This window comes from Acipenser ruthenus, chromosome 22 (genome assembly GCF_902713425.1).
Source record: "Acipenser ruthenus chromosome 22, fAciRut3.2 maternal haplotype, whole genome shotgun sequence".
NCBI classification, from domain to species: Eukaryota; Metazoa; Chordata; class Actinopteri; order Acipenseriformes; family Acipenseridae; genus Acipenser; species Acipenser ruthenus.
Genome location: NC_081210.1, coordinates 19979695 through 19999615, shown reverse-complemented (window position 1 = coordinate 19999615; position 19921 = coordinate 19979695). Strand labels below are relative to the sequence as shown.

Here is a 19921-nt window from a genome sequence, read left to right as displayed (position 1 = left end):
ATGCAGTCAAAAATAGCCCGGTCATGTATATATAAAGAAGACACAGATATAATGCGCTTCAAAGAACTGGGTAGCATAACAGAGTATGAGTAAACTCTGTTGGAGCTGGTAGGGTCAACACTGAATATCGTGTTCTTTGCCTTATTAAATTTTAGCCCTGAAAAAGATTTAATAAAAAAAAAAATCTGAATTTCCAATAAGTCCTCGTGGAGGTGGTGTAATTGGATACACACTGTCTGGAGCTTTATTCTGTGTTGGCAGACTCCTTTTGAAAGTAGTAACTGTTTTATGTTTTTATTTTCTCTGAAGCCATGAACCTGCTAGGACTGAACTGGCAGCTGCAGCCGGCTGATGGTCATGTGATCAACAACGGATTGAGCACAGGGTTACCAGGCAACAGTGATGTAGCAACAGTGCCATCTGGAGGCCGAGGTAATGCTGACAAGGATCTAAACCCCTTCTCAGTGTGTTCCCTCCTTCCCTGTGTTCTTGTTTGGTCCTTTTCTTTCATGTATTGAGTTTTAAATACAAAAAATACAACATGGGTCCTTATGAAGCCAATACCATTAGGTCCTCTTTTGAAGACCTTTTTGTGTCTAAATTACATTTTACAATTTATATAGCTCAACCATAACGGGTGGTCAAATCTCAATGTATTTATTTATTTGTTGTATTTGCGCTAATATATAGTTTTGTATTTCACTGGTCATTTGTAAAGCACAAGGGTGTGCTGTCGTACTGAGGCATCCGCTTCTCACATGGTTAAAGAGACATTTCAGGTTAGGGTTGCCTCAATCCAACCACATATCATCTTGTGAGTTATTACTTACATGACACAGAAACTGTTCACACTAACATTAACATGCCATGTGTTATCACATAATGTTTTTGTGTCACAGAGGTATTTGATTCTTAAAAAAAAACACAGCTTACAGCTATTTCACGGGACAGCATCAGCTGTGTGGAGGAAGACCCTTCAGGGATTTGAAGGAGAGGATAGTGCTTGTGATTTAGTGAAGAGATCATGGTCCCCCCTTGGCTTGCTTCTAAGAGCTCTCTATTTTAATAGATAACTTGTCAGCAAACATTATATATCGCAAAATAGATGCATTACTTGAACCTGTAAGTAATTTCATTTCAGTTGCCTGGATTTTGCAAAGGTTAGTCAATAAGACATTTCAGAAATCCAAAATCCAACACAAGCCGCTCTATATCCAGAGCTTAAATCGTATCAGAAATTTTAAATCCCACGTAATCAATAAGAACCAATAATTCTAATTCCCATCACATGGTTTTGCAGTCCAGACTGTGAATGTTTTGCTCTGCTAACAAGGCAGTGCTTAGTTTAGTCTTACTCTGTTATACAATCACATTCTACAATAAAATAAAGGTCATCTGTGTCTGTTTACTACATTTTTCTGTGCACTGAGAACCTTGTTGATAGCCCAGTTTGTTTGTATTCCCCAAGGTGGTTTTAGCCATGGACACATGCTTCCTTTCCCCCTTGATACCTGCTTATGTTACTACCTGCAGCAATAGTAGGTTATAAATGAAAGGGGTTCTCTTTTTTCAATTGGTGTGTGCAAATAGATATACGAGCATGGGTTTATCAGGCACTATCCATCTTCTATATGGAAGCAATATTGACTTAAGACAGGAATTATACAACTGTAGTTCTTTACAAATAATAATCAAACATTTAAATTATTTTATAATCTTATGCACATTCTTTTTTTTTCTTTTTTTTTCTTAATCCTATGGAGCCAGTTACTTTAGTATTCCCTTTTAATTTCGGTCCCAGGCAGTCTTCTGAGTTGAACAGATGAATCAGTGACAAATGATCATGTTTTGAAAAGTGAACCTGAGGGGCCGCCTTCTGCAGTAAGATTTAACACCGAGCTGCTTCGTGGTTAAAATACAAGACATTAAAGTCCAGAATTAATATCGTTTGCCCTCAGTCCCCAAGCTTCAGACGTTTTTTGATATTAATTGGCATACCAGTGTATTATCCTGAAGAAACATTAACGGAACCATTTAGCAACAATGACAAAACACACTGGTTTAGAAACAAATACTGCACAACGGTCGTACCATGGTACAAAAATGAAGTTTGTACTGGTGTACTGTATACCAAAATGGTAGCAGTGTGGTAGCATGCTACAAATGGTCCAGGACACTTTTGCTACTGTTGCCCTTTGTACAGAACCGTTGCATGGCCATTGTCATGCCAGATGTGTTGCCATTTATGATCATTTGGGAGTGGGGATAATCAACAGGAGTTTTGCCTCCACAAAGAGGTCTCGCCGGATTATTTGTCTCATTCTTTTGTTTGTAATCTGTCGTATCAGCAGAGTTTACTGCCTAGGGGAATAAGGGAGGTCAGCAGATCAAACAGCCTACATTATTATATTGTCTGCTTTCAACAGCCCTAAACAATTACTGTTCAATAGAGATAATTCTGTAGTCTGTGTATAAAACTACTTGACAATGAATTAGCAGCTTAAGGCCATACGTGCTTTGTAATATTTATCCTCCTGGGACTTGGGAGTGTAAGGCATTATTTTTTTTGGGTGTTTATATATACACAGTGCTCCCTCGCTATAAGGCTGTCGGTTATAATGCGCCTCGGATATAACGCTCCTACAGCATGTCCCCCAGTTCCCTATACTAGTGATTCATGCAATATTTCTACAGTAAATACAGTGCCGCTGTTGTTCATACTGTAAACAACTTCTCAGTCTAACTTCTGTTTCTGTTTCTCCCTTTTGATACAGTATCTGAACTGAAGAAAAGCTGCACTGGCACTTTATAACACAGACATCTTATTAAGCATTCGTTTTATAACTAAATAAATATTAGGCCTATTACGTGTTTATCTTTGCTAAAGTATTTACTTTTTTGCTGCGAGAGGAGCTGCAGCTTTCTTCAGCCCCGCTCTGGCAGCCGAACCTGGGGCGAGCCCATTCCCTCTTCCCCTCGCCTGACCCACTCTCCTTCTTGCACTTGGTTTGCTTGTCTGTCGCTTCGAGCTGAACTCCTGACTGCCGTTTAGCCAGGCGATTTATAGTTTAAAAACTGCTAATTAAAATGATCTAGCAGTGGGAATGTTACCTTTTTTTTGTTTTGTAAAAAATCTAGCGTTGATTGCATGGTGCTTTATGAATAGTTACATTTTTGCTTCACTATATGTGCATTATAGAGAGGGAGTTATTTTATTTTGTACTTTAGTCAGATGTGTGTTATGTGTCCCACGTCGCCCTCCACCCCCTCCCCCGTTTATAACATTAGGTAACAATGCTCATATTGTGTCACCCCACCGAGATCCTCATTATAGGATAATTATATATATATATATATATATAATTATACACTGCTGTGCAAAAGTATTGTAAGACTGCTTTTTGGGTCGTCCAGTCCTGGGTTTGTCAATAATAGATTGTGTTTCTTGTTGATTATGCTTCGGATACCTCACCTTGAAAATCAAGTGATGTAAGCTATTTCACTCAATGTTTTTTCTTCTGTATGCAAGCATACAGAGAAAACACCAGTGGAGGCTTTGAGTAAATTGTTGATGCTCATAATGCATCAGAGTAGAAAAGTGCAACATGTCTTTTTTTGCACTTTTGCACAGCAGTATATATATTTGTAAAGGTCTTAGACATTTTGCACATTTTTTTTGGGGGGGGGGGGGGGTAGTTATACTACCATAGAATGAACCCGCGCCATCTACAGAACGTCATACATTTTAAATAAAAAATAAACATTTTACCTTTTTTGGGGGGCCGCTTCTCGCGCTCCCCCTGTTGAGAATCACTGGGTAAATGTGATGAATTAGCTAGTACAACACTTCATGTTTGCTGCTCATGTATAGTTTACTTTGAGTTGTTGTGATCACAAGTTTTTGAAGATTCTGATCAATGCGAATTAAAGATTGCTAAATGACATGCTTGGTGTCTTCTCACCCAAACTAAGCTGTATTAATAACAGTCAAAGTTGTTATAATAGTGGAAAGCACTAGTGGAGGCTTTGAGTAAATTGTTGATGCTCATAACATCGATATATATTGTAACTCCTGAATGTGTCTAAGACTTTTGCACAGTAGTGTGTGTGTATATATATACAGACGTGCTCAAATTTGTTGGTACCCCTCCACAAAAAACGAAGAATGCACAATTTTCTCTGAAATAACTTGAAACTGACAAAAGTAATTGGCATACACCATTTTTTATTCCATATTTAATAGAAATCAGACTTTGCTTTTGATTTTTTATTCAACATAATATTGTAAATAATAAAACAAATGAAAATGGCATGGACAAAAATGATGGGACCGCTAACCTAATATTTTGTTGCACAACCTTCAGAGGCAATCACTGCAATCACGTTTTCTGTAGCTCTCAATGAGACTTCTGCACCTGTTAACAGGTAGTTTGGCCCACTCTTCCTGAGCAAACTGCTCCAGCTGTCTCAGGTTTGATGGGTGCCTTCTCCAGACTGCAAGTTTCAGCTCTTTCCATAGATGTTCGATAGGATTCAGATCAGGACTCATAGAAGGCCACTTCAGAATAGTCCAATGTTTTGTTCTTATCCATTCTTGGGTGCTTTTAGCTGTGTGTTTTGGGTCATTATCCTGTTGGAGGACCCATGACCTGCGACTGAGACAGAGCTTTCTGACACTGGGCAGTACGTTTCGCTCCAGAATGCCTTGATAGTCTTGAGATTTCATTGTGCCCTGCACAGATTCAAGGTAACCTGTGCCAGGCGCAGCAAAGCAGCCCCAAAACATAACCGAGCCTCCTCCATGTTTCACTGTAGGTATGGTGTTCTTTTCTTTGAAAGCTTCATTTTTTCGTCTGTGAACATAGAGCTGATGTGACTTGCCAAAAAGCTCCAGTTTTGACTCATCTGTCCAAAGGACATTCTCCCAGAAGGATTGTGGCTTGTCAATATGCATTATAGCAAATTCCAGTCTGGCTTTTTTATGTTTTTCTGTCAAAAGTGGAGTCCTCCTGGGTCTTCTTCCATGGAGCCCAGTTTCGCTCAAAAAGCGACGGATAGTGCGATCAGAAACTGACGTACCTTCACCTTGGAGTTCAGCTTGTATCTCTTTGGCAGTTATCCTTGGTTCTTTTTCTACCATTCGCACTATCCTTCTGTTCAATCTGGGGTCGATTTTCCTCTTGCGGCCACGCCCAGGGAGGTTGGCTACAGTTCCATGGACCTTAAACTTCTTAATAATATTTGCAACTGTTGTCACAGGAACATCAAGCTGCTTGGAGATGGTCTTGTAGCCTTTACCTTTACCATGCTTGTCTATTATTTTCTTTCTGATCTCCTCAGACAACTCTCTCCTTTGCTTTCTCTGGTCCACGTTCAGTGTGGTGCACACAATGATACCAAACAGCACAGTGACTACTTTTCTCCATTTAAATAGGCTGAATGACTGATTACAAGATTGGAGACATGTGTGATACTAATTAAAGAAACTAATTAGTTTGAAATATCACAATAATCCAATTATTTATTATCTTTTCTAAGGGGTACCAACAAATGTGTCCAGGCCATTTTGGAATATTTTTGTAGAATAAGCAATAATTCATCTCTTTTCACAGCTTCTTTGCTTTATTCTATGGCATACCAAAGGCATGCAAGTATACATGATAAAATAGCTTTTAATTTCATCACTTTTCAGGAGGAATGAAGCATTATTTCAATGAGCTGTAAGGGTACCAACAAATTTGAGCACGTCTGTATATATATATATATATATATAAGAACTATCCCCACCCTTCGGCCTGTACAGTGTGTGAAAAGGATACTGCATAGCAATGCTTATCTATTCAATGAATATTGTGAGATATGGCATTAACTTTACAATATAGCTTTCCTTCATGTAAAAATAATATGTGTCATTGAGGACACTTGGCCCTATTCACAAGAATGTTTGAAAGGTTTAGAAAGGTTGACCTTTCAAAGATGTGTTAAAAACTACGGTAATGCTTTTAAACACTTCAAAATATAGTCATTGAAAAGCCCTCCACAAATCTCTTGTGACATAAATGGGTAGTGAATGGTAAATTTGCAGTCATTTTGGAGTTTTCCCATTTACCATCATTCACCATGGTTTGCCTTTTTTTTTTGTTTTGTTTTGTTTTTGATTAATATGCTTTTCCATATTTCTGTAGACTTTACAATGCTTAACTATGCTTTACCATGCAATTTACCATGCTGTATTACACTGTGGTATGCTTTTACTACATAAACTTGTCCTTCACACTATTTCAGTGTTAGCAGGACTAGCTCACATCCCTTTCCTTGGCTCCGTAGGACCATGGTCTTTCCGGAACACCAGTATCGACACCGGGGACCTGGAAGTTGGTCGAAGAGTAACCCAGGAAGTACCTCCTGGAGTGTTCTGGAGGTCACTTCTTCATCTCATCCAACCCCAGTTCCTCAAGTTCAATATTTCTCTCGGGAGAGATGCTCTGTTTGGAGTTTATATCAGGAAAGGACTTCCACCATCACATGCTCAGGTGACAACTTGCTTGAGAATTTTACTTGAAAAGACTGGGCCCAGAAAGAATGGAGTATGGTTCTGTTAGAAAAATAAAAATAAAGGCTAAAAGCTACATTAAATAAATCTTACAGTACCTTGAAATGCAACCTGCATTCCGTATTTTGTGTGTTCCGTATAATGTATTTTGTGTGAGTAAAATGCAACATTACCTTGAAGTCATGAGTACTTTCAATAAATACTGTACATACTTTAATACTAATTTATGGGGTATGCCTTAACTACAACCTTACATTTTAAATGTAATGTTACTTTGAACTACTGTACAAAAATGATCTTACAATAAAAACAAAAACAGCAATTATTCTTATTTGCTTTATTGACCATAAACAAAATGGCTGTGAAGCAAATAAACACAGAATCCTTTTTTTTGATTGCCAACGCTGCAGATGGAATATACTTAACAAAAGGCCTGCATGCACATACTATATATTTATTAAGAAACGATAATATTGTATTCCGATATAAAGCATCCTGACTCCCCAAATACAGAATATTGTATTCATTATCTAAAATTGCCTTACAAAAATTTGGTTGACAGATGGGTAAATTAGTAGGTTAGATTGAGGAGCACTAAGATGGCGCAGAGAAATCCGGAATCTAAAATCAATAATCCAGGCCCTTATTCACCAGTCACAAACGCACATTGCAAGTGAGTGGATTCAGCTGTGCATTTCTTTTCTGCGTTAAATTCAAAACCTGGGCTTATTGGTCACATGTTTCTACCAATTCCCAGGCAGGCTGTCCTGGCATTCCTGTGATCCATTCTCTAGATACCAGTCCTAAAATTCTAGGTGATGCTAAACTTTTGGCCATTTGTATATATTGTATTAGGAAGTATTATTTTGAACTTTTGAGCTCTGGCTTGTTTCTAGTTGATTCAGACTGTAACAATGGGAGAATCACATTATTTAAATTATAAGTGAACTGTGTGTCTGCATATACCAAATGAGACATACTGTCTTGTAACATTACATCTGTGTATGTTTCCACGACAATGTAATGCACATACCTGAAATATTTGCTTATCTAGCAGCACTTCAGCACCTAGTCAAATTAGTTTGTTACTGTAAATAAAACCACAAGAGCACCCTGACAGATGGAATCAGATTGAAAATTGGAAAATTGAAAAGGCAAAAGACAACACACTGCTTTATAAATGAAACCCTTTCAATTGAAGTCAGCTGAAATTCATTTGTAGTCATGCTTGACTTCATTCGCCATGGGTGACATCCAATTTTAGCATATTGATATTTGATTATGCTTTTTATGAAATAATATTTTTTGGAAGAATAAAATGAAGGGCTAGATTAAATCACAGTGACAGCATTGCTTAAGGAACAGAGCAACTGGAAATACACTGTAGCCCTGATCAGAATGTCTTGTGTGGAGTTTATGAAAGAGCTGTATTTGGTTTATAAAAACTGATAATAAAAAAAAAAGCCACAATTTACTTCGAAACTTGAGCAAAAAAACAAAATATACGCATAATCTGATGCGTTTATTTCCCAGAAGATGAAAAGTAAAACTCATTAAACCCAAATCCCACAATGTAAATACCGAATCCATGAGGAAAAGTAACTGGTAGATTCAAAGCAATATTGCCTGTGCTCGGCACACCTGGCACGGCTCAGAGATTCAATATAATTAGACCTCAACTGACACCTCATTCATTGGAATTTCATAGTTCAGTTCAGCAATCGTGAGTCGCAGCCAATCACAATACAATAAGTTCCATGCAATTGTGTTACTGAGTCAGGTTGACGCTGTCTAAAAAACATTTGGTGATGCTTGCCTGCCTTGCGTTTTTATCACCAAAGAGCTATGACTATAGGGGCACCATGTTTTCTAAAGTCTATAAAAAAGCACCCAAAAAATACTAGCTGCATTCAGGAATGTTACGCCACTGGTACAGCTCTAAAACCTTTAATGTGACTGCTGCTGGTTTTCTGTGCCGCCAGTACGACTACATGGAACGCCTGGACGGGAAGGAGAAGTGGAGAGTGGTGGAGACTCCTCGTGAGCGCCGCAGTATTCACACAGTGGTTCTCAATGAAGCTGTCTTTGTGCAGTACCTGGACCCTGGGACCTGGCACCTGGCTTTCTACAATGATGGGAAAGACAAGGAGGCCATCTCATTCAGCACTGCCATCCTAGGTATTTAAAAAAAAATATTTCTACAAGGGGGTGTCTCGCTCAAAGAAAACTTCTTTGTCTGCGGTGAAGTAACAAGTACAGTGAAATGTATTCAGTCACTTCTGGCTTGTTTGTGTTGCTTTGGGATATTTTTTATGCCTGTTTTAGCCCACTCTGATCTTACTACTTGCTAGACATTCCTAAACCATCCACACTGCTATTTCTACCATTGTCATCTCACAAGAATAAATTACCAACAGTATCAAAGTGGAGTCAACATGACCAGAAGTCTTCTTCGAGTGTGATTTAGTCATTGTTGGTTGCACAGTGCTGCAGGCATGTCTCTCAGCATTTGGTACTTCGGAAAACACAGGGGCTCTATTCCATTGATCTCAACAGCAGCTGCTATAAACTGCTTAAATATATTTATTAATATATAAACCCTTCCCAGTGTTTTTACATAAAACCACCTGCAAGTCTCACAGGCACTGTTCGATGTTTGATTTGCTTTACGTATGTTTAGACCTGCAGTCGTTTAGATCTCTTGAACAGGGACCCCATGCTCTCCTCAAGGGCTCCTTATAGGCTGACAGTTCAACTACACCTACGAAGGGTTAGGAAGAATTATAAAATGAGTCAGCAAGGGGAATTATCACTTCACAATCTACACTCTGCTGCCCACAGTGTACAACTCCCACTGTACATCTAATCGTGCATCACACTGTACATTCGAAAGCTGCGGTTAAATCGCATTTGTTCCAGTGGAATTTTGCTTTTGGTCTTTTTAAGCAGTACAACCCTTCTGTACTTTAAGATGTCTTCTTCTGGCACTGTTAAGATTAACTACATCATGTTTTTTTTTTCTTTTCTTTCTAACATAGTCATTATAAGTATCTTCTTTCCATTTCTTTGTTCCCTGTCTAGCCATTTCTTTTTTTAAATCTCCATTTGAGCTGTGTCTTTTGGCACAAGCAGGAGACAGACTCATACAGCAGTAAGCCCGCAGTGACAGTAATTGGATGGAGAAAGTTAAAAAAAAATATATATACCGTAAAAACTAGTGTATAAGTCGCACCAGTGTATAATTCCCCCCCAAATTTTAAACATCATATGAGGTGCTGAAAGATTCCTTGCTCTGCAGAGCATAGCAAGAGGCAGAAAACGGAGGAAATGTCAACCGTTTTGGTAAGTTAAGCACAAACTGGAACAAGGGAATATCCTCTCCAACATGTACTATTGTAGAAACGGTTATTAGTTTTCAAAGAGCTGCACGTACAAATAATGATTCCACAGGTGCAGGGGAAGGAGGGGGGCCGTTTCTTTTTTTTTTTACGTTCCCCTGTAGTCCATTACCACCTGGTATATTTTTTCTATTATGTTCGTACTGTCTTAAGACAACTTTCTTTTAAATATCACACCTTCTGAACAGAGAGCCGCCAACGGCCAAGTATGAATTACCTTCTTAGGTTGGCAGACACAGGTTATATTTGATTCTTTTGCAAAATAATTACATGTCAGTGATCTGTAATCTGTATCCTGGCATATCTCAACAGCAGTATTCTTTCAGAACAGCAGGGGAATAAAAATCTAAATTTGTATAACAGCTCAATACATTGACAAAGCAATACAACTTTCTGCATCTTCAGATAAAAACACCACAACAGGAATCTGATTGTTTATTCCTGTTGTGGTCTTCTTGCTGCCCAAGATATGTCTCTGGATTGGTGTTTACCCTTTGCGTAGTTGTGTTTTCGATATTATGCATGCCCTCTTCAGTTTTGATTTTAAACAATTTGCTGTTCTGGCAATTACATTATATAATCTAATCATTCTAATGCTCATTTAAGTTGTCTGTCTTGAGGCAGGCTGCTTCAAATACTGTATTATTGTTACAAATGCTGAGTTGTACTTGCAGTTTAAAGCGACATGCACAAATGGAACTGTGAATTCACAATATAAAGCATATACTTTAATTTTTGGTGTAAGCCAGCACATACTGTGGTGTGAGTATTAAACTGGTTGCAAATTGGCTTCTTACTCTGTGTGAAAGAACCAAAAGTTTTTTTTTCTTGTATAAAGCCCTGTAAAAAGGTTTTCGGAATATACTGAATTAAGAGACATTGTAGGTAATCACACTATGAATCGTAGGCCATTGTGTGTTGAGTACGCACTTCTGATGCGTCGTCATGGCAACTTAAAATTTGATGTATCTGCAACCTTTTCATTTAACCTTGCTCAGATTCATTGTAAAGTGTCCCACTTTTAAAAAAAATATTATTATTTTCTGATCTAATTGAATGTCACAAGGTCATTCATTTTAATAAAACAATAATAACAGGCTGGTGACATCTTTTGTTAAACTGACAAAAACAATTTAAAAAAAGTACTTGAGGAAGATGAGATTGTTAATTGGTTGTAAACGGAAGCACTTATTACAGTTATATTAATAGTGCCAACCTGAGTTTCTGTACTGTCTGTCATTCAAATGATCTTGCTCCAATAAAAAAGCAGGGCTTCAAATTATTTTAAAAGGGTTATTTTCAAATCGTTTTTTTATTGTTTACTGTCTCCTTGTTATGATGATTGTAATATTCTGAGTGATTCTTATTTAAATTACTGTAATTGTGTTTTGCTTTGTTTTTTTTCAGAGATTTTGATGAATCTGTGGTGAGTTGCTTTGACTATTAGTTCAAGTGCTGCTCTTCAGGTCTAGTTGCCTGACAGACATATGCGTTGTAGGTGCTGTTTGAATACAAAAACCCCATGTTATTAGATATACTGTTTTGCCAGTCCCAACTGAACTAGTACTCAAAGCCTGGTTGTGGTACCAACTTTAAAATACACGTTATTTCGTGACGTATGTGTTATGTAAGCTATCACTCTCAATAGATTTAAACTTTTTGTTTTGTAGACTCAGTGCAGGAGTGTCCTAGGAATTGCCATGGCAATGGAGAATGTGTTTCTGGAGCCTGTCACTGCTTCCCAGGATTCCATGGGACTGACTGTTCTAAAGGTACAGCCGCAAGCCTCACTTTCACTTTAAGTACTAATGGAAATTAATAACAAACATTAAAATGATATAACAGTCAAGAAAAGCTACATTCTTATGCATTATTTGCAGGTTGTACAATGTTAATACTGTTATCTTCTTTAAATAAAAATGGGGGCAAACTCATTTCAAAATAGTGTCCATCGTCCCAGCAAATTAGTCACTTGTTTAAATATGTATATGTTTTTATTTGTGTGTTCTATAACATTTTCAAAAGGCCTTTTATTCATATTTATTTTATATCCTTGATTAGTCAAAAATGCATGCTGTGTCCTGTTTTATTTTCATTTTCTTTATTTATGACTTCCTACTGCAGGACGACATCATTTTTTAAAATACAAATCTAAGGGTAGGTTTTTCATTTTGAGTTATTTTCTACATTCTTCTCTTCGTCTTATCACACAAAGCCCAAAGATGTGGACTAGTGCAGCCCAAACACCCCCCCACACACCCCCCTCCCCCAAAGCTCACTACAGTACTCACAGATTTGAGTGCTGATTGTAAGTCTGCTTATGTGTGCGACTTTACATGTTCTCTCCTTCATTGTCATTTGATGGATTATATTTTTAAAAAATATAAAAACAAACAAACAAACAAATGTAATACCCAAATTACATTTAAGGACAAATCAAAGTATTGCAAGCCATTACAGAGTCAAGTACAGCCTCTGCTGACAGACTGTTTGTTATAATTGATGGGAACAGGTCGTTGGCATTCTTCATCATGTATAAGGGGGTGCCTGTTCAGTTAAAATGCATGGAAACTCCAATCAGACCCTTCTTTTCATTCGGAGCGGAGTCACTTACACTTAGTGGATCAGAATGTGTTTTGTATTTAAGAGATCAACGGGTTATACCGTAAAACTGCTACAGTGTAAATGGATCTGGAGTACCTTCACAGATGTCTATATTAGCTCTGCATCGCTCGGGAAAGGCTTATGCTGCCACCTCCACTAATTCTGAGCAGCATCTCTTTATGATTTACTGAAGCTCAAGGGTCAATATAATGGGTGGAGATTGATGGTTCCTAAGCGATCATCTTAAAGAGCAGCTTAAAATATCCCGACTAGGGGCTCCCGAGTGGCGCATCCGGTAAAGGCGCTCCGCGCAGGATGTGCCCTATAGCCTGGAGATCGCAGGTTCGAATCCAGGCTATGTCACAGCCGACCGTGACCAGGAGTTCTTAGGGGGCGGCGCACAATTGGCTGATCGCCGCCCGGGTAGGGAGGGCTTAGGTCGGCAGGGGAATCCACGGCTCACCGCGCATCAGTGACCCCTGTGGCCGATAGGGCGCCTGTGGCTCTGCAGTGGAGCCGCCAGATCTGTGTGTTGTCCTCCAGCACTATAGGTCTGGTGGCATTGCTGTGGATCTGCAGTGCGAAAAATGACTGCTTGGCAGGAGCACGTTTCGGAGGACGCGTGTTCCAGCCGCCGTTTCCTGAGTCGGCTCGGGGGTTGCGAGCGGTGAGCCAAGGATACAGATAATAATTGGGCATACTAAATTGGGGAGAAAACCAGGGTAAAGAAATTGGCGACGACTAAATTTAAAAAAAATATATATATATCTGACTAGTGTAATCGTCTTGCTATTTTCTGTTTCAGTCAACCCATCTATTTTTTTTTTTAATCAGAAGTTAAAAGCAGCACTGTGGCCTAAGCATGGCTCTCAAACATGTCTCTTCTCTCACTGGTACACCAGAGCATAACCGTGCAGTGGATCTAAGCAGTGCCACATTTGCTCTACGGGTTGGCTTCCTGATCTATTTTTTACAGTGTGGCAGGGGGAACAGGCTCATGCCAGAAAAAAAAAAGAAAGGGCTGTGACGGTTAAACAAGTCAATTATCAGAAATCGCGTGTGACGGGCAAGTGCATTAATTTGCTACATATATATATATATATATATATATATATATATATATATATATATATATATATATATATATATCAAATCCATTTAATTATCTGAATGTATCAAATGGCCAGCCAGGTTTCTTTTTGATAAAGTAGAGTGTGCAGAGTGTATATCTAAGGACTGACCTGGTGAACAGTCAGCAAAGTCACAAATTATATTTTAAGCAGAGGGATACTGTATCAATTCAGTTTGATGAATAGATACCAAGTTTTGGTATGACATTAGTTATGGTTCAAGCCAAAGATATATTGTAATATTCTTCTCAAGCGTAAACTAAAAATGCTATTAAAGCAGGTTGTTTTATAGTGTAAGTCCAGGTACCGTACAGGAAATCAAGTTGACATGTCAAGGATTGTTATTTTTGAAGCATATGAATTGTATTATGAACATTGCATATATAGATAATATAGTGTACTTCTTCCCACTAGGCATTGGTTATGGTATAAATAAATATAAGAAATGCAGGATGCTGTCATGATTATATTTCATAAACAATGCTCTATGGTAAGATACTATCCTTTTTTCTTATTAGGATTGCTCAATGGTGGAGAGTTTTCATTAATTTTAAGGAAGTTAAATCAGATCACATCACCAACGATATTATGAAGGCGCAGAGGGGTATTCCACTACACAGATAATTTCTCTTCTTGCGATCTGAAGTGGAAACTAATTACATTGGGGTAATTTGACTGACAGTACAAAATAATGCCTTTGGCCATGAACTGCTTGTATAATGGTGTATGGGGGTCAGAGAAAGCCGTCTTCCATTGTTCACCAGAGAGCAATGATTAATTGTTTTGTTATACCCCTGTTAAATTCTATTTAATTACACTTTTAACTGACATTGCACGTCTTTCTCTTTTATTATTTGAGCTGACTTGATTGATTTGTTTGGGTGCAAATACATTTTAAAATATGACCAAATGACTGATCACAGCGAAAACAATATCAAAAGTTGTCAGGCTCGCCCCTTGTGTAACGGTCAATATCAGCATGCTTATTCTTTGAGGTTTTCTTTTTAGGCAGTAATGGGTGTATGTCTAGTCTTTATAGATAATTAGAAAATCATTAAGTACCATTAGCCAATCAGCTTCCAGCACAAGCAGGTTTCTATCAGACAGTAGAGGCCCAATCAAACATCAAAATCAATCCATGCAAGTGCCAGGTTTTTAATTTTGACTTACCGTAACCCTTAGCGGACTGTGAAAAGTGTACCCTTTTCAGGTCTGCAAATATCCACCTAAAGTATACAGTATTATACCTTGCTGAAACGCTAAAGATTAAAAGATTATTAAGAAAACAGTGTTTTCGCTCAATGATGAAGTATACCCTATGATTACCTGGTTTGAATGTAAAAAAATAAGTTTTTAAATTTACTGAAAAATGTATCTTCCATTAGAAATGTCCTCATAAGTACAATTTAGTGATGTCCTACCTAAAAACTGTTACCAGTGGTAGCCACAACCCTCGGGAACTAGGATCAGAAAAGGTTTTATAAAAACCATGCTTGGTTTTGATTTTACATAAAATTGTTTGATGGGTGTGCAGGCTCGTCTACTTCAGATTGTTTACTGAAATCAGAGTGAAGAAGTTTGTCGTCCGAGAGATCTTCTTCTACTTCTGCCATCCCATAACCATCTTCTGTATATTTCGGGTTGGTAAATATTCTTAGTTATGTAGAGATTTAGCATGCTTTCCAGTAATTTGTGTGCTTTGAAGCCACGGTATACAGTAATCTAAACGATTGTGAGGTATATATTTTAAGATTTCATTTTAAGTATTTCAGTTAATTATTGTATCTTAATGCAAAGCAGGATCAAAGGTTCCCAATTCAATGGAAATAAATTTAACTAAAATACAAAGATAAAAATATGTTATATACCTTTTTGGTTCAGGGATGCTAATATCAGTGCTTTAAGTATTAGACAAAAACAAACAGATAAATCTTTAATAAAAGCTCAGTTCACATCTATTGGACAGCAAATAGTAAACAATGACACAATTGGTCAACATTTATTTAATTATTAGTGATTAACTGCAGAATCAGCCAATCACGGCCTACAGCTCAAACCAAGACACGGACAGTTTAGTAATATTGCTTCATTGAGATATGTGGCACTGTCCAGATAAACTATAAGTAACTCTTAAAAGTTCAGGGTTTTAAAGTTTTCGTTAGCGCCCTCACCATTGACTCGGGACACATAACTCCAGTCTTGGTCAACTACCACGCGGTAGAGCCTTCATCGACGGTCACTGTTGCTTAAATAGAAGGATCTATATGGTGCAATGCAAAGAATGCTTTTACATACATATTTTATGTAATAAGATAAGTATATGATAAAGAAGAATTAAAAGAAAAAAACGCCCCCCAGCGCTTACCAGGTTTTCTTTTGTGTGTGTTTTGAATTTGTGCAGTGACGATGCAAAAACATTAAGGCTCTAATTTTGGTTCTGAGCCTTCTGCTATTATTGAAGCAGCACGTCATCCACCAAGGCCGTCTCATGAGAAGCTAAAATATTTTGGCAACATATGGAAAGCTTTGGAAATGCTTACTACAATATACGAGCAAGAAAAGAGTTTTTAAGCTGTGCTAAACAAAATCATTTCACTGCTGAAAACAATTTTTATTTTTGATTTGTCGATAGTATTTTACTTGAATACCTTTTGTATGGGGCATGACAGTAATATGTTAAAATATTACTTAAGACTCAGTATTATAGACAGGTATATTACATAATGAAAACACAACAGTACAGTAAAAAGGCAATTAAAAATAATTGCTGAAACTCCTTGGGTTGTTTCTGCTCAATATACAACTAAACGGACCTGCCTTTATCAGGAATGGAAAAATTCAACTCTTTTTGTGACCTTTGATGGTTAAATTATCATATCCCTTCCAATTACAGAAAGGTCACACCTCTACAGGTAATTTAAATTATTTTAATTAATCAAAGACCCAATCCCCTTGTGATCTTGGATAATTTTCCTGAGTTCAATTAAAACATCTGTATGCTTTTAATTCCATCGATCTCTGTGGAGTTAGATGTCATGGTTTTTAAGACAGCTCAGCATGCTTTGGATAATTTTTAGTTTGGTTTTCACTTAACTGAAGTAATTAAATACAACCTGGATTAATTAATGCTTCAGAAGATTACTGCTAAAGTCAGCATCTAATCGTCCCCCCTACCACCATATTACCTTCTCTGAAAAATACTAATGAATGTACAAAGTAATAGTCCCCAAACAGCAGTCAAATAAAGCACCTTGGTCCGTAGTTTTACTGCACATGGGTTATATTATAAAGTGTGCTCTAAAACCAACTAAGAACCATTTCAAGGCATTGAAAGGGGACTAGGTCGTCACTTAAGCAAAGTTTTTGTTTAACATATAAATGGAAATTCCATATTTGATACACCGTTATCGAAAAACTTCCAGTCGAACCCCACATTTTGTAAGTGACACTGGACTGACCCACATCTTTAAGTTCACGTCATGTTTAACAAGCTATAAGAGAACTTGACATGACATTATGTTGTTTGGTTCTTGTGTTTTCTGTTAATTACAGAGTTGTAATGACTCGACTCAGAATCAAGTCGCAATTTTTCGTGACTCGAGTCATTGCCATCAAATGACTCGACGTGACTCGAGTCCCTGCAAGCAAAGACTCGACTTGACTCCCTTCTCAAAAGACGTGACTTGACTCAAGTCACGCAAAAAAAAGTCACCATCTGACTCTAGTCATTGTCTTTATGATAAACTTATTTCATTTTCAGTACATACAGCCCCTCTCTAACACACACAGTCATCTTGTCATTTTGCACATAAACAGGTTCCAGGTTTTAGAGGTCACAGTCCTATTACGACTTCACCTTCTCCAGTCAGTAACCAGTTTCTTGTGTCTGCACATTGACTGATCAGTAGTTTTCTTCAGGGACTTCTGTCATTCATTCAAAACAAGTAGCCCTTGATTTTCCTGTTGTGCTTGCACTCTGGGATACAATTTCTCCAACCAGTCATGCAGGCTCCCACTATCATGTCCCATTCAGGCTCCAGTAAATCTGTTCTAATAGCAAACTGTTCCAGTGTATCTGATTGCTATGACTTTGCAGCCCAGGCATAAGCTGTTGTTTTAGTATCACAGTGATACATATTGAATTTAGAGAGCCCCCGCTTTGGTATTCTAATTGCCTAAAGCCCAATGACTGCTCTGCTTGTGGTGGGGTGAGTGTGACAGGACTCTCCTCTCCTCCTGCCTGGTGTTCTGTGTCTTGAGGAAATGATTGGGGTCAATGGAAGATCATGGGCAGCGCAGGGGAGGAAAATAAAATGGAAATTTAAAACAGCAGCTTTAAATGCACACAGCGTGGGGTGTAAACAGAACATGCAATGCATGGGTCATAAAACAATATGGGTTTATTTTTACTGAATCATATAAAAGGCATATGGAAGACCACCTCTGTGCATATAATAACAAGACTTATCACAAGCATAAATCACTGCCTGTCCATAAATTGTTTTTACAGTAGCACCTTGCTAGTAATAAATACATGAGGAGCCCTTTTCAACCTACACTGGCAATATACTGCTGCAGGTTCTGCTAACCCCTGGTGATCAGAGAAGGTGGTGATATACAGAAAAGGATACAGAAAGGATTTGATTCTTTTGTGTAGTGATTAAAGGAGTGCTAACCAAGGTTTTTAAAATCAATTTTCTCACCTATTATGAGCACTAGCAATATCACCTCTGGTCCTTGTATTCTTCTGTTTTTGAATCTGTGCATCCTGAATCAAATTCTAAAAGAGCAAAGACAAATGTTAGAAAGGGGTGACAAGGCTGCCAATGTTAAAAATAAAAACATGGGTTTTTAAACTTCGGTCGCGGTCATGGTAACGCAGTTGGCTCTTGCCAGGCCTGTGCCAGTTACACTTTAATAAGCACAGACTGGTGGCACCTGATAATGTAAAAATTACTAAAAGAAAGTAAGTATGCTCATTATGACCTTTAAATCAGACCCTAGGCTCAAACCAGCTTACGAGCCAGGCTTCGTGTTGAGTTTGTTGGATCTTGCCATCACTCTGCTTGAACACCTCGATAAAAAGTTAAACACAGAAGTGAAGCAAAATTGTCTTTTTTAAGGCAGGATGAAGGAAAAAAAAAACATAATTGGCCTTGATTGCTCACCTGAAATTTTCGCCCCTTTTAATTAAGCAAAAGACAGTTCTAATTAATAACAAAGTTTTGCTGCTGTGTTTCAGAGTTCTGTTTCGAATGCTCTCTGTGACTTTAGTTACCACTCTATACAGCATTGAAGGATTAAACTTGCAACTGTTCAAAGCAGGAGGTTAATGCACTGGTGTGCTTGTGCAGTGAGCCATGAATCTGGTGTACCAGAAGGACTTGAAGTTGTTAGCTGCTAAAAATACTGATTATATAAGACATATCCTCTGACACCCGCCCCATACAACTAAGAATTTTATATAAGTCTTGGCTTTAACCTTACCTTGTAGTAAGAGGTTTGACTTTGGAAACTTTTATAGAAATGCAGTCATATGTGAACCAATGTGACAGTTGAATGCGTTACATAATGAGCTAAACTGAAGCCATGGAATCAAATCATTTTTCTAAGAAGTGTTAGTATGGTACACCTCGTTAAGTTACTTACCAGCGATTCAGAATCAAATGTTGTATAAAATGAGTAAAGTAAATGAAAAGTTATATAAATGATGTATAATGTATAATCTACTTTATTATAGACTGTTCAGCCCATGCATTTGCTGTAATCCTGATTTGTCACTGTAACCGCACCCTACTGAGTTTCCACCATACTTTATTCTCAATAATCGTACAGTTAAAGTCACCTACTTAAAAAAATCCTACAATTCAAAACAGGGTATCACAGCTAATTCATGGAATTCCTTTCTAACTTAAATAGCCTGAAAGATGTGGACTAAAAAATCATTGTTAAACTATTATTGGATTGTGTAAGTTATACATTAACAGTAGTATATAATACAGTTACTGTATAATATATTTATAGGACACTATACCCCTATTGTACCCATCTTAGTTTGGTCTCAGTATTCCAGATTTAAGTCACCTTCCTCACATTCTAAACAAAGCACTATTAAAGTGTAAGAAAATAAATATCCAACCATTTTCGTAAAGCCTTACTATACACATAAATGCATTCATGTGGTATTAGAATTCCTCTTAATGATCATTGCTAGTTAGAACCAACCACTGTGAAGT

General features: G+C 37.7%; 1 protein-coding gene across 3 annotated transcripts in view; it reads left to right on the top strand.

The window, feature by feature from the left end:
* Positions 1–19921, top strand: part of LOC117431500 (teneurin-2) — a 414128-nt gene that overhangs the window by 335788 nt on the left and 58419 nt on the right. For all 3 annotated transcript variants that reach the window (XM_058996098.1, XM_058996097.1, XM_058996099.1), the window contains 4 exons: positions 310–432; positions 6328–6533; positions 8536–8731; positions 11622–11723. In XM_058996098.1, coding sequence (XP_058852081.1) covers positions 310–432; positions 6328–6533; positions 8536–8731; positions 11622–11723 — 627 coding nt within the window. The remainder of the gene's footprint in view (positions 1–309; positions 433–6327; positions 6534–8535; positions 8732–11621; positions 11724–19921) is intronic.